The 14,958-nt window shown below is 36.2% G+C and overlaps 1 protein-coding gene across 4 annotated transcripts in view; it reads left to right on the top strand.

Annotated features, from left to right (window-relative positions):
• The window catches only part of PPFIA1 (PPFI scaffold protein A1), a 61,570-nt gene extending 46,612 nt beyond the window's left edge, over positions 1 to 14,958 (top strand). The window contains exons 20-29 of one of the 4 annotated variants that reach the window (XM_075501974.1): positions 729 to 810; positions 937 to 1,137; positions 1,974 to 2,036; positions 4,440 to 4,615; positions 4,761 to 4,858; positions 6,711 to 6,886; positions 7,471 to 7,539; positions 9,558 to 9,723; positions 10,958 to 11,028; positions 12,437 to 14,952. In XM_075501974.1, the coding sequence (XP_075358089.1) occupies positions 729 to 810; positions 937 to 1,137; positions 1,974 to 2,036; positions 4,440 to 4,615; positions 4,761 to 4,858; positions 6,711 to 6,886; positions 7,471 to 7,539; positions 9,558 to 9,723; positions 10,958 to 11,016 (1,090 nt within the window). In that variant the 3' untranslated portion in view covers positions 11,017 to 11,028; positions 12,437 to 14,952. Of the gene's footprint in view, positions 1 to 728; positions 811 to 936; positions 1,138 to 1,973; positions 2,037 to 4,439; positions 4,616 to 4,760; positions 4,859 to 6,710; positions 6,887 to 7,470; positions 7,540 to 9,557; positions 9,724 to 10,957; positions 11,029 to 12,436 lie in introns of all 4 variants that reach the window. The other 3 variants (XM_075501975.1, XM_075501976.1, XM_075501977.1) reach the window with 3 other exon arrangements.

Here is a 14,958-nt window from a genome sequence, read left to right as displayed (position 1 = left end):
GTGAGCTTCCATTGTTCCTGTAAGCTGAATTGTCAATATTAAACTTCAGTCTCTTCTGTTTCAGAATAACAAAGGCAATGGTGTCATCATAGGAGATGAAAGCTGAGTTTCAGTACACAGCCTTTCAGAATATAATTGCCAAAGCATGGCGCTTGGAATATAATGGTTGTCTGAGGCTGTGCCTGAAACTTTGACAGGCTCGCTGTTGCCGACTGAAATTCACCAATTAAATGGTTACTGTCCCAGTTTCCAGCCTCGACAGCCCGATGGACAGTACTGTTTTGATGGCATGGGTGTCTGATGTACTCATACATTTCCACAGGTTTCACATGTGCATGTTGAGGAAGAATGCCTATTTTGGTTCAGTCTAATTTGCTGAACAGAAAACTGCAGCAATTGAGAATCTGACTGACAAATAAGTCTGACATCTCCACTTTGTGTTGGCAGTGTTGGTTAGAGTGTCAGTACCAGTTTCAGACTCAAATTTCCGAAAGGCAAGATCCGGCATCTCTGCCATTCTGAAATTTCCGATCCAGTTCAGTTTATGTCACTGTGTAGCCCTTGTACCTGTGCTGTGGCTGCCTTTAGTGGGTACATCGTACCAGGCTGAGAAAGGAAGAAAGCTAACTGTTGGAAAGAAGATAGTAAATTGAATGCAATGTTTAAATAGTAACATCTAGTTGTAACTAGTTTCTCCTCGTTATTAATAACTATTTCTGTAACTGTAGGCATGAGTTGCTTGAGGAAGCCAGAAGACAAGGGTTACCTTTTGCACAGTGGGATGGGCCTACTGTGGTTGTGTGGCTGGAGGTAAGTGGTCCCTCCAAAATAAATAAGTTTAAAAAAGTCCTCAATGTACAGGCTTCTAAAGAATTTCAGGTTTTGGAGCCAGGAATGTTTTCCAGATCCTGCTTACTTCCTTTTTTTGTGTTTCAGCTGTGGGTTGGGATGCCAGCCTGGTATGTGGCTGCTTGCCGAGCAAATGTGAAAAGCGGTGCTATCATGTCAGCCTTGTCTGATACAGAAATACAGCGTGAAATTGGAATTAGTAATCCTCTGCACAGACTGAAGCTGAGGCTGGCCATTCAAGAAATCATGTCACTAACAAGTCCATCTGCCCCTCCCACCTCAAGGACGGTAAGGAAAGTGATCCAGCACTAAACATCGTTTAGAACCATTAGAATTTCCAAAAATTGTACTGTAAACATGTAACTGAAAGGATTTGAGCTTCAAATAAGAATTTCTGGAAACATTAAATTGTACAGAAACACATTATTTAAATATAGGATGTTTCTTCCTTTCATGGAAATTAAATGAAGGAATAACTACATCTTCTTTCTTAAGGGAAAGAGAAATTTATACCAGTGTAAGTATATAATCCAGAAATATTTAGAGTTATTTGCCTCATCTTTTGGCCTCAGAAGAATTTATAATACAGATGAAGTATACCTGTGCATACGGAAATTTGTAAAATAGTTGGAGGCTCTTTTAATCCATGTATAAGGCCATTCACTCCAAATAATGATTCAGCCTACATAAACTAGGAGTCCACCTGTTTCTCTATACTGTAGTAAATTTAGACACTTAAAGTTAGTGTGAATTCCCTCTCATAAGTCTGTCTGCCCTGCAGTCTGAAGTTATTTCCAAGATTCCTGGGATTACATACTAGACTACAAATGCATTTTTCGGATTAGAGTGGAGTCAAGTGTTTGCCCATTAATTACATCAGTGTAAGCTATTTATCACATTCAATTTTGTTAACATCTTTGAAGAAAAGTGATCCATGTTAATAGGCTTTTATTCCATGCTATTACTTTCAATAGATATACCTATACTTAAGACTGTAGAAACCATTGCTTTTGCCCATGCCTGCTCCTTACATGTACCGATTGCTTACATGTTCTGCAACCTCTCCTCTTTGTTACTGCTTTCCTTTCACTGGATGGGATTGGTTCTCTGTGGGGTCATATTAGACCACGGGAAATGTCTGGGTAACACATGAAGAAATGGAAAATCTTACAGCCACACAACAAACGGTTAGTTTACAGTGTTGCCACTTCTGTTCCTTAGAGTGCTTTTCCCACTTTTTGAACATTTGAATCAAATGCCTTTTGGTCTTTTTTTTTTTTTCCTCTTTTTCTTCCTTCCCCAAATTAATGCATTAAAATTCTGGATCATTGCTTCTTCTAATGATTAACCTTGTAACCTGCACCTTCATGTTTTCTTCCAGAAGGGGGAAGAAAATCGACATTGATAAGATAGTAAACAAAACTCTTTCTAATCTGTAAAATGGAGTTCTGATTTGATTAACTAGTAAAGAAATTGAATTATTTGTGCAGAAATTTCTTCTCTCCAGAAAAAATCAGTAGATGGGTTTTTGCAACGTCTCATACAAAAATGAGTGCCTTGTATATTTTTTTTTAACAATGCATGATGCTTGCTTTATGTAGATTTTTTTGGTATGCAGTAGACTTAGTCTTGCAGTGCATCTTTAACTTTGATCTCCTTACTAAACTTAAATACTAATACATATGTGTTCTTTTGCTTTTCTAACCACGTAACAGGAAGATGAGGAGGGCAGCTGGGCTCAGGTTGGAAACTTTATGTATTATAGACTATATGTAAAGTGTCACAATAATTAGAGGATGAAAGAATCTGTTTTTCCTTTATAGCAATTTCTTTTAGTGACTCTTGGTGTGGCTTGGGGATTGGGAGAGGGAGAAACTACAGGCTTATCTCTGTATAATGCATACTTGGAAGATACACTTTTATATTTAAGTGATTTAAATATTTTAATGTTTTTTAGAACTTCCAAGATTTGGTGGTTCATCACTGAAAATTTGTAAAATACTTTGTTACACCACATAGTACATTACAAAAAAAGTTATGCATAAGGATTTTTAATAATAAGGCTGTTAGGAGAAGAATATTCAGAAGTCTTTGTTATCATTAGCTTTCTGAAATACTTGTCCTCTAGCTTATGAATTGCCAAAATGAAGTTACTCTTTCTTAAGAAGCATTGTTGTATTCTATGTGTTGAACATACTAGATCAAATTTTAAAGTAATTTCCTGACATAAAATGGGAGTGTTTTGGGAGGGATGGCTCTTTGGGAAGCCAGAAGTCCAACAAGAATATCTGCTGTGTGCGGAAAGTCCCTGTTCGACTTGGCTGCTGTCACAGGTGTGCTACAAGACATACTGAGCCTAGATAGTTAAGTAGATTTCTGTGCACTAATTCTGTAATCCTCCTTGATGAATTGTTTTCCTGTAAAGTGGTGACAAATCCTAATTGTATTTTCAGGCATTGAGATAGTCAAGTATTTTATACAGGGATATAAACAAAACTCGGGATTTGTCTGTGGCCCATATCTTTGGACGGTGTAGTCTCTTCTTGCTTGGCTGCCCTCCAGCTTAAACCTGTTTAAGTCCCATTAACTACGTCTCAGATGCTCCTTTGCAGATTGTCAACGGTAGCAATCATAGCTTGCCTCCCTGTTCCAAGAGTAACATGCTCTTTCAGCCTGCTACCTAGCGATGGCTTGAAGAAATGCCTTTCTACGTGGCCTTGCTCCTTTGTAGAATATTCTTCCTCTGGAGGAGAAATAAAGCTTTTGACTTTGTAATTACACAGTAAAAATGAATTACTACCCTTGGCTTTTGAAAAAAAGAGCTGCTGTTTTTCGTTGCTCTAGGAATGATTAGATGCATAGTTACAAACTCTCTTCTTTTAAAAAGTTTTCTGCAAAAAATGCCTGATGATTTGCAGGTCAAAACTGCAGTGAAGGAAGTTTTGGGGTGGGGGGTTTTTTTGGTGTTTTTGTTGGGGTTGTTTTTTGGGTGGGGTGTGTGTGTGTTTTGGGTGTTTTGGGGTGGTTTTTCTTGTTTGGGTTTTTAGGGTAAGGACTAGTACTTAGAATTGCTTGTTCTTCAGTAGTGGGGTTTTACCATTTTTTGCTTACTTGATTACGATCAGTTTCTGAAAACAGTTAAGTGTATTACTTCCCCCCCCCCCCCCCCCCCCAGTTATTTCTTAGATATCTTGTATTTATATGGTCATGTGAAAAATAAGAATCATTCCCCCCCCCCCAGTTTTCAAGAGATACAGTATTTTTAGCATCTTAACAAAATGAAATTCTATGGCTCTTGTTATCAAAACAGTATAGACTAGTCTTTTATTAGTTTTTGCATATTTTTTCATAGTCTTCAACATGAAATAAGGCAGTTTTACTTGCTGATCTGAATATCTAAACTTGCTTCATGAGGTTGACTTCTTCAGAAAACATACATGTAGTATTCAGTATTTTTATTTGCTTATCATTACAGGCTAAGAATCAGTTTAGCATTGTTTTACTTTTTTCTTTAAAATATGTTGTCTAAAAAAGCTTTTCTCTTTTATTTCTCATTTTAATAAGTTTATTCCTTAATCTTTTAAAAACAGACGTTAGCATATGGTGATATGAACCATGAGTGGATTGGCAATGAATGGCTCCCTAGTCTGGGGCTCCCTCAGTATCGCAGCTATTTCATGGAATGTCTTGTCGATGCTCGAATGCTGGATCATTTAACTAAAAAAGATCTGCGTGGGCAACTTAAAATGGTGGACAGCTTTCACAGGTAAATAGGTTTAAGTTGGAGACCTAACTTACAGTAAATGTTTCCTCGAAATGTTTTACCTCAATGTTTTACCATTTTTACCTCGAAATGTTTTGGTTTTTTTTTTTTCCCTAAATTTGTTTTTGTTTGTTTGTTTTCTAAACAGAAACAGTTTTCAGTGTGGAATTATGTGCCTACGAAGACTGAATTATGATCGAAAAGAACTTGAAAGAAAAAGAGAAGAAAGCCAGAATGAAATTAAAGGTTAGTGCATCGTCTTGACCTCAGTCTGATTCTAACATGTTTTCACTGATCTGCCTCAAAAAATTCTTAAAAAAAAAAAAAAAGGGGGGGGGGGGGGCGCATTAGAGGGAGGAATTCTTTATAAACTATCAAGTGTTAAATACAGGAGATGTGTCTGAATGCAGGCCCTGAACAGTGAATCATGAAACACGTCATTAAATTGTACACTTGTGCAGAGACGTGCTCCAAATGCAGACATTTTTGAAACTTACTGCTCTGAAGTTTGGAACAAAACTAAATGCTTTAGGAGGATGAAGGTTTTGGAAAAGTTTTTTGGTTTGTTTGCTCGGTTTTTTTGTTTGTTTTGGGTTTTTTTTCGCTGTTCTGACATAATAACTTTGCATCTACATGATTCTATTGTTGCTTGTGGCTGGTAATTTTTATTACCCAGCACTTTATGAAAAAATATCCAGGTGCCTTAGGTGTTTATATCTTCCAGATTCCTGGTGATTATTGAACAAGACAGGAGAAAAAGAAGAAAAAGCAGGGTTTAGAATTTACAGTATTTTCCAAGACTTCCCATAGAAATTTTGTCCTCTGCCTAATATCAGAAGTCTTGTCAGACATCTTAGGCTAAAAGTTAGGGTTACCTTGTACACAATTTGCTTAGGAGGCTCTGTGCCTGCTCTTCCCCTTTCCTTTTAAAGTGTTGATACCTTTTGGTGGTTATTCTGCTGGTTGTGCCTGAGAACATTCCCAGGAATCGCAACTAACTGGCATGAAACAAGCCTGTGTTGTGGCTGGTAAGCCTTTTTTAGCCTCCTAAATGATATAGCTGTATCTACTGCCTGTAGGGAATTGCTCCTTGGAACATATAACTCTTGAACGCCTCCTGGGAATTGTTTGGGAAGAATGCTAGTTGGCATAGGCCAGAAACATGCTGTGGATCGTCATAACTGTTCGACTGGTATAGACATTCCTGAGTAGTATAAAAAAAAAAAAATCTACTTATAAGAACATAGTTTTTGTTTTGATGTTTGGGTTGAGCATGTAAATGCTGTTTTATAATGTTTTTCCTTGAAGAAGTTCTAAGATGAAAGTATATTGATTGTTGAACTGTTAGAGTATGAAATGCCTTCCAGCAAACTTCAAATATGTTTTCTTTCCACTTTAAATTTATGATTGTGGAAAAGTGGGGTAGTATGCGTACACAAGCTGAAGGTAAGTCTGCATTACTAAATTGAACACCTGCAGAACTTAAAGGTGGATAAGATTATAAAACTAATAAATAATAAAGCTTTAAACAATAATAAATAAAGCTTTCTGTTCAAATTCAGTAGGAAGTGCATGCAAAATTGCTGTAAGATTTTCTTTTGAGTAGTAAAACTTTTTTTCCAAAATACTTCATCTGTCTTGGATGAGGTTCAAGCCCCTAAGTGGCTGTGTAAAATAGAAGATCCTATCTTCCCCATCTGCATGAGTGCTATTCCCAGCTGAATTTGTCTCGTAACTGCGACTGTAGCCTCCCTCTGTAGGCAGAGAGAGGAGATTGAGCGAGGACTGTTCCTTCTGGGTGCAAGGAAAACTGCGGTATGGAAAGGATCCAACGCCGAGCGTTGGAGTCTAAGCATGAAGTTTTGTTGCCAATTCGGAGCGTTTCACGCACACCAAAAAGGCAGGGGCAGATTGGGTTGCAACCTAAATGTTAAATAACACAGTTCCTTGAGGGCTACTACTTAACAGCATTTATGATGACTTGTGTATACGTGAAAATCAATCCCGACACGAGCATATAGATCAAGAAAGGACTGTGGGTTTTTTGTTCAGACAAGTTTTATATTGTTACAAATCAGGCACCTTTTTTTCTCCATAGATGTCCTTGTCTGGAGCAATGAAAGAATGATCCATTGGGTAGTGTCCATTGGTCTTAAAGAATACGCAAATAACCTTGTCGAGAGCGGAGTTCATGGTGCACTTGTGGCCTTAGATGAATCATTTGATTACAATGCATTAGCTCTCTTATTACAAATACCCACTCAAAACACACAGGTAAGCAAGAAGTAGCTACTTCATGGCCGATAGCATTTTTCTCCCCCCTAGGAAGGTTAAAAATGGAACTGACTGATTTTTCCCTCAGGTAAGTGCATGTCTTTCTATTTCCAGCTCTAGAAACTTTAGAAATGGAAGGTTGTCCATTATTCTGTAAGAGAAAAACATAAAACTATGCTTTCCTTACTGTTTTCTAATTGTTAATAACAATTCTGGTTGATAAATTTGCTTGAACAAAAGATACTGTTTGAATATTTTCCTCATAGCCCACCTTCACAACATTAGTCTAAAAACTCATCGGTTTTGTTGTTTGCTAGTTTTTATTCTGAAATAATTTAAATTTGAGCCAGAAATCATGAACTTTCATATCACAATGAAGGGGGGAAGGGTGAGCTGTTAAGTTCTCCTTAGATTTTTATAAGTTACAACTTACTTAGTACTTGAAAAGTCACAATTTATGTTTATTAATCTGATAGGAAGGTATTAAACAATTTGGGCTATATTAAGTTTTAAAAATTACTATAGGTTACTAATTACTAATCTTTTGGAATTAATTTCCATTTCTTTCGTACTATAAACTTTAGGCTCGTGCTGTTCTGGAGAAGGAATTTAATAACCTTCTTGCTATGGGCACTGACAGAAGACTTGATGAAGTAAGTTACTTGAGCTGTTGACCCATTTTATGATCCTGGGAACTTTATCAGGACTGCTAAGTGAAAGGATTTAGCTTGAACCTCTTTAAGCTATTGACAGAATAGTGACAGAAATCTTAACTTGACATTCTTTGTCCTCAAGAGTTTCTGAATATGGCAGGTTTTGTGTATTTGGGTAAGATAACTTTGAATATGAAAGTATTGAGATGATTTGCAAGTTTGGTTTTTGTAGCTTGCATGGTTAATGTCTAATAGCAACACTTTGGGCTGAATCTTCTGTCTAAAATGTGGGAAAATTAGTGACCAGTATTGCAAATGAACAAGCTATAACCGAGGAAGGCACTGTACAGCACATTTCAAACTGTTGTCCTAATGAGCAATATTTCAAATAATTTTGAGTGTTTTTCAAGAAAGCTTGTGGTGTTAATATCTGTTAATACTGGTATAGATGACCACCATGTATGTTTGCACATCAAAGTAATTTCTATCGGGCAGCCTGTGATCTTATGGTGTATAAACTCTATTCAAATGTAATGACTATAAAACTCTAACAAACTAGGTGTGAGACTTTTTTGTAGACCCTGTGAACCCACAGCAGAAAGGAGAGAGTGTTACATCTTTAACCTTTTAATTGCTCTATGCTGTAACTTAGTGAACAGTTTCAAGCTGGTGTTACTTCCCCAAGGGAGTCCTAACTCTGTGCTACCCCTTCTTTGGTGCTAACGGGAGTTCATGTGGTAGCACATGGAGGCAAAAGTGGGTCAGGTTAAGACTAAAGCGTCAAAACCCTAACGTGGTTAACCAGGTCAGGGAACCAGTCCATGATATCTCAAACATCTGTGCTAGTATGAGGAGGAGGACAGGGGAAGGGTGAAAGTGCTGGCTTAAACTGCTTTTGCATCAGTGAGGTGAAGCATACACCAGTGTGTTGAGGAAGGAGGCTGCTATGACAGACCTTGACTGGTTTTGTGTTCATCTTTTGCCTAATGGACTTGTTGCAGCCCCTTTGTGGCACATCCTGACAGCTCTGTTCTCAGTATGCATCTCTACTAAGGTTTTAATAACATCATCAGAAAGCAGCTTGATAGTTTTCTAAGGTATTTTTCCTTAGTGATCTCAAACTGCAAGAGAAGGGGCTTTGAGGGAATGGATGTTTGCTCTGTTCTAGCAGCACAGGGCAGTTTGATCATGAAGATCTCTTCAAATAATGCAGACACTTGTTTCCTAATTCTAAAATGGGATAAATTTGAAGTAAAATGGCATTTAAGTGATTGAACTGTTTCTAAAGGTGAAGTTGGCAAATGGAGATGCACAAGAGGTATATTTGCATTGACATAATACCTTCACTGCAAAAGACATTTTTGGAAGTGGGACTTAAACTATTGTGTTTAGTAAGTGCAATATTATATTTCTGAGTGGAATATTACTTCAAAGATGCAGATGTATTAATGGGAGGAAAATGCACCTGGGTAATTACAAGTTAAGTTTACCCAAGTGCTTAAGTAAAACACCGCACAGCAATATAGTGTTTACTACACTTACTTTTTTCCTCACTATCACTTCCTGTAATCTGTAGCATGAGAAAGCACGACAGCTGTATCATCATTCCTGTAAGACAGAATTAAAGGTTAAAAGCAATTGTTCAAATTAAGCCTCTATGTCATTGTTCCCAAAGCAGCTTTTATGATCTCCTCCACTCCTCATCTCCCCTAAGAATGAGTGATGTGACACTTATGAATTACTGCAAATCATGAAGTATAAACATTCGAAGTACAAAACATTTTCCTAAATGTGCCGAGCACATGAATTTCCATAGTTACTGAGCTGAAGAGCCTACAGTCTAGCAAATGAACACAGATTGTTGCGAATGAAGACCTCTGCTGCTGTTGCACCTGAACCGTTCTGAAAATTAACTGATTCAGTGGTGATACATTTACTTAAGATTGTCAGCAATCCTTTTAATGTCGGTAACAATCCTACATGTTATGAATTGCTAATAATGTTTATCAATATAACAGGATGATGATAAGAGCTTTAGGAGAGCACCTTCATGGAGAAAGAAGTTTAGACCAAAGGACATAAGAGGTTTAGCTGCTGGATCAGCAGAGACTCTTCCTGCAAATTTCAGAGTTACAACCTCAATGTCTTCACCCTCTATGCAGCCAAAGAAGATGCAGATTGATGGTATTGATTTTGTATTATTTTAAGCATGATGCACTTTTTTGCTTGAGGTTACAGGGGAATTAAGTTCAAATTACCTTTTTGCTGCATAAAAGCATCTGCCTTGTGCATGGTTGTGTATATAACACTGTGTTTAACCATAGGGTGCTTTATAATTTCAGGGATCTGTAATAGATGTGGAGTTTCTTTTTACTTCATTGGAATAACAAAATGAGAATTATAGTTAGAAATAAATTTATTTTAAACTAGGAAAATAAAATTACATGTTAAAGTCTTTTAATCACGTGATGCGTAATTTCTAATTAGCAGCAATTACACCAATGTAAGTCCCACTTCTGAAATGCAGTAAAATGCATTCAAAAATGATGTGAGTAAACTCTTGAGTAAAAGGTGCATTACCCCCCCTGCAGTGGTCACTTAAGTATTGATCATACTTGAAATCACTACTTCATTCATTGCTGTGTACTTAATGAGCTATATGTATATGTGCACATGCGCGCACACACACAGATCTGTATTAAAAAACCCAAACAAACACAAAAAAACCCAGTTGGAAGTGGAAGTTGATCACCCGCCACATGAGGTATCTTGTCTGTTTAAAAACAGTCTCTTTAGCACCATGAGGATAAACTTTTACTTGAGTTTGTTTTACAAAACACAAGTAAAAATAAATGGAAAATGTATTGAACTGGGACAGACAGGATGAGAACTTCAGCATAACCTGTCAGAGTTGTCTCAGGTTCTGAAAACTGTATTTATGAGTGTAGCTCTAAGAAGCAACCTTTGCATCTGATGTTACTCTCTAAACTCTGAGGTGTTTTAAATTTTAAATATTGTCACTAGCACAAAATATTTTCCAGAATTCATGTGGAAAATTCTGTAAATTAAAATAAGTGAAGTCTTTACCATGTAAAACCCCTTTCTTTTTATGATATTGAAAAACCCCAGAAAACAAAAATATATAAGCTATATAAAATAGAGAATAAATTACTTATAAAATTACCTTTGCCAATTGCTGTGTGCTAGTTGGCACGCAGAGTTTTTTAGAATTCTTTTTGTTAGACACTGAAACTAGAGGTGGTTAATATATGAACTGTAAAATAAATTCTGCCTTTCTAACTTGTAACCTTAGACTTGGGTGAGTACAGTAGCTGTAATCAAATTGCTGTGAGGTGTTTTTTTTGAAAACTAACATGCATGCTGTGTTCTGCATGTCTTCCCATGCTTCTTGAAATAGGCAATGTATCAGGAACACAAAGATTGGATTCTGCTACAGTAAGGACCTACTCCTGTTAAAGCCTTCTCCTGGTGAGTAAAGTTGATAGGTATTTATGATAGGTATAAAGTAGCTATTTATGAAATAAAGTGTCAGGTATTTTAGTACAGTGAATTTACACACTTACAAAACCATTTCAAGTTTTCAGGGTAGATTGTTATATTGAAAATCTGGAGCTTATTTCCTACAATGAAGACTATGAGTGTTTAAATATTTACTTTTGTAAATACTGTATTCTTTCTGAGGTTTTTTTAAAACAGCCTCAAAAAGGACCCGTTCTAAATAGCTGTGTAGAAAGTGTTGAAACCAAAGGCTGGATGAAACAGCTAGTGAAAGTGGGGAGGAGGGAAGGGAACTAAATTAGGCATATAAAGGAAAGAAAATAATTTAGCATGTGACACTGCAGTTCACATTATTGATCTTTCAGAGTCTTTGCTTGGTCAAAGTTACCCTGCTACAGTATACTTCAATATTGAATTGTTATAGGGGTAACTGCGCCATTTTCCAGTTCTTGGATACTTCATGCCACTGTGATTGCTTAGGCTGTCTGGTTGGATTTAGCTACATGCAGCCTAAATTTGGGTAGCTGTGAGCAGTGCTGACAGTAAAAGGCAGCTTGATAACACAAGGGTGTTTAACACAAAATACATGTATTCTGGCTTATGAAAGATGTGTAGTCCTGTCTTACTCCAGGATTTGGAGTGGATTTTTCTTCAGCAGTCTCTGCTGTATTTTCTCACGGAACAGTATTTCTCTTGTTTTACAAACAAGTCTGGAAACTAAATTTTTTTTTTTTTTTTTTTTACTATATTGGATTTTTAAAAAAATAAAAATCCAGTGAAGCTTTCTGTCACTAGCTTGTATCTTCCATGGGCTATAAATTGCCTGTCTCTTCTGCTTACAGCTTCCTTCCTTTCTTCTCACCAGTAACATCCCTACCAACTCATGTATTGGCTGCCTTTTCTTCAAATTCTGAACCTTTTTGCATATACAAGTTTAGTTCTAAAAAGTTCTTATGTATGAAATGTTGAGAAGGGAAACTCTTGTACATAGCAACTCAGATCATGTGGATCTGTCAGTTTATAATCTCAGGGGCTATCTTAAATTTTTTTTAGTTTCAAGGCATTGAAGTTTTAAGTCCTCCCCTCCCCCAGATTCTCCCTACTGTTTCAGGATTTTCTGTAGCCAGATGACCTAGGATAAAAATCTAGGGAGCAGAAATATTTGACCTCATGTGCTTGACTTTGCATTGCAACTGAAGATTACAGAAGGCAATAAAATTGTATACATCATGGCATGGCAATAATTCGATGCATGGCTGCTACACTACTGAGCTGTTTGTGAGAAACTTAGAATGAAGCGTTTTTAAAAAAACTGCTAATGGATTTGTTTTGTGTTTTTCTTTTTGTGTGTTTTTTTGTTTTGTTGTTGTTTTTACAGTTTACCCACACTATTTCTACCGGTGATATGCAGCATTTTGAACATTTGGAACCCTTAACCTGTTAATACTTGTTAAATGGACACTTTGAGATATTTTATTACAGAGTTTTTAATTAGCAAATAAATTCATGAGTACCATAGAGAAAATATTTTAGAATCTAAATGTTTCTTATATTTATGTGACTTCTCATTTATATAGTTACTTACTTTTTCTGTTTCTATTCAGTCTACAAATCAAATCATTGCTGATTTTTTTATTCTAATTTTAGTCTTTCCAACTGAATGTACTGTAATGCTTGTATGTATATGGCCCTATGAGTAATATAGGGTTTTTGTAAATTATGCAGTTACTGTAATTATCATTGTTTTTTAATAATGAAACTGAAGGTGAAAAGGATTTTAATACCTTTATAAAAGTATCATGACACCAAGCAGTATATATTTTGTCTTTCGGAAATGTTAGCTTAGATCTGAAAACAAGTCCAGCTTTTTTTCAGGTAAGCATATGTTGTTGTAGAAGGTATGGTACATGATTGTTCTTCTTTTCAGAACTGTACCTTTCCACCAAGAGGATTTCTCAAGTAGTGGAATTTGTCTTTATTTAAAATGTAACTTGTTTTAAAAGCTGGGAGGAACTATAACACTACGGAACATGTTTTAGAAGTGATTGACTTGGTCATAACACTCTCTGCTGTATTAGTATAGCGTATCTTCACAGTGACTGAAAACAAGCCATAAACCAAGAACTGTTTTTATCTTTTTTTTCCTTAACTGAGGAAGATAGACTTCATAATAATTCCTGGTCGTAATCCACAGGCCACAGAGTTTTTTGTCCTAGATCTTTTTGATTGAAAACACTTGTGGAAAGATGCTGGTGAAACTAGTTGTAATGGACCAATCATGAAGCACTGCAGTCTCATGTCACACGAGTAGTGAAAGATGAAGGTACAATGGGCTGAAAACTAAAGCAGTGCAACTTCTAATAAAGGCCTTACTTTTCTTATGTAAGTCATCTTTTGTGTTTTGTAAACTTGTTCTAAAGAGTTGTCTGGACTTTACTTTTGATGGTTGTAGCCATTTTGGACTGTGTGAGTAGAAAATGTATCCAACACTTGTAAATGGCATATTAAAAAGCCAGCAAGAATCTGTTCAGATGGTGCATTATTTATTATGCAACAATATATATAGCATGTCTTTTTTCTTATTTTGTTTTCCACTTTTAACTTGCTTGTAAACTGAAATTCATTGTTACTGTTCTGTTTTTCTATTAATCTTTTGTGTATTTTCAGATTATGTAACGATATGTACAGTCTACTTTTGAACTATTTTTATCACAGTATTATTTATTGCTTTCTTTCAATAAAGTACTGATGCATTTTCCACTGCCAATAAAACACTATTGAAAAGCTAAGATCTAATTGTATGCAGGCAGATACTTTTGCGGTGAATGGATATTGTCAATAAAGCATCTTAATGATTGTTTGCTGCCCTGTAGATCTTGATTCAAATGATGACTTTTCTCCAGTAGAAGAATATTCCGTTAGATGTGACCTTTTCTTGGGAATTGTTCAAGTTCACATGCGTTAATCAGTTTTTGAAAACCAGTTTTCAGAAGAAAACCGCTTTATTGCCTACTTCTAGTAGTAGTTAGAGCTATGATTTACTTTTAAAAAAAGTAACAAAAACCTATTACACAACTTCAGTGTGTTCTGGTCCATGTCATGAAGATCGAAGCGCTGTCCTATATAGCAGCAACAGCTGCTTTGTTAATAAAATGAGATTACGACCCTAGTGATATTTGGGGAGAAACATAGGGGTCGAGGGAACCAATACAAGATTGCATCACAATAGGGCTGTTTATGTCAATTTTAATATATTTGTAAACCATTTCTTGTGTAGAAGGAAGACAGAAGGATAAACTTCCAGAATAACCGGAGCAGTAGTGAAGCATATTTCGTCATGTCCTCTAGATCAACAGCAGGATGTGGAATGCATGGAATGGAGAAATACTGCCATTGATGCTTTAAACATTGTTCAGTAATGCATCTCTGTTTGTCTAGCTTGTCCATATGAATTGCTGTCTGATCATTTGCAGTCTCTTTTATATTTTCAGAGAATCTATCTTTCTAGAAAAAGCTAAAATGAAACTGCAGGAGGAGATCCTGACTCACTGTTCAGCTAAACTTCACTGTTTAGAAAAAAAATTGCATAGACATTTCTGGTCACTGATGTGATAGTAGGTGTTCAAAGTCGTGTATTTTGTTGCTTCTCAAAGGTGAAAACAACGCGGAATAGACTTGTAAAATGTGAAAAGAAAATACGTTTATTATTTTAAGGCTGTAAAACCTTAACTGTTATGGAACAATGGAATTGACATGAGAGCTAGAATAAATGAGTGAAATAGAAAAAGCTTTCACGAACTGGCAAAACTGTGTGGTGACTTCCTTCTGAATTATACAGCAAAGCTATCTCAGAGAAAACAAGAAAAACACTTCTCGCTCAATTTTCATAAACCCCTCCCA

The sequence above is a fragment of the Mycteria americana genome, chromosome 5 (assembly GCF_035582795.1).
Source record: "Mycteria americana isolate JAX WOST 10 ecotype Jacksonville Zoo and Gardens chromosome 5, USCA_MyAme_1.0, whole genome shotgun sequence".
In the NCBI taxonomy this organism is placed as follows: Eukaryota; Metazoa; Chordata; class Aves; order Ciconiiformes; family Ciconiidae; genus Mycteria; species Mycteria americana.
The sequence above is the reverse complement of the archived record's forward strand: the minus strand, read 5'-3'. Positions and strand labels throughout refer to the sequence as shown.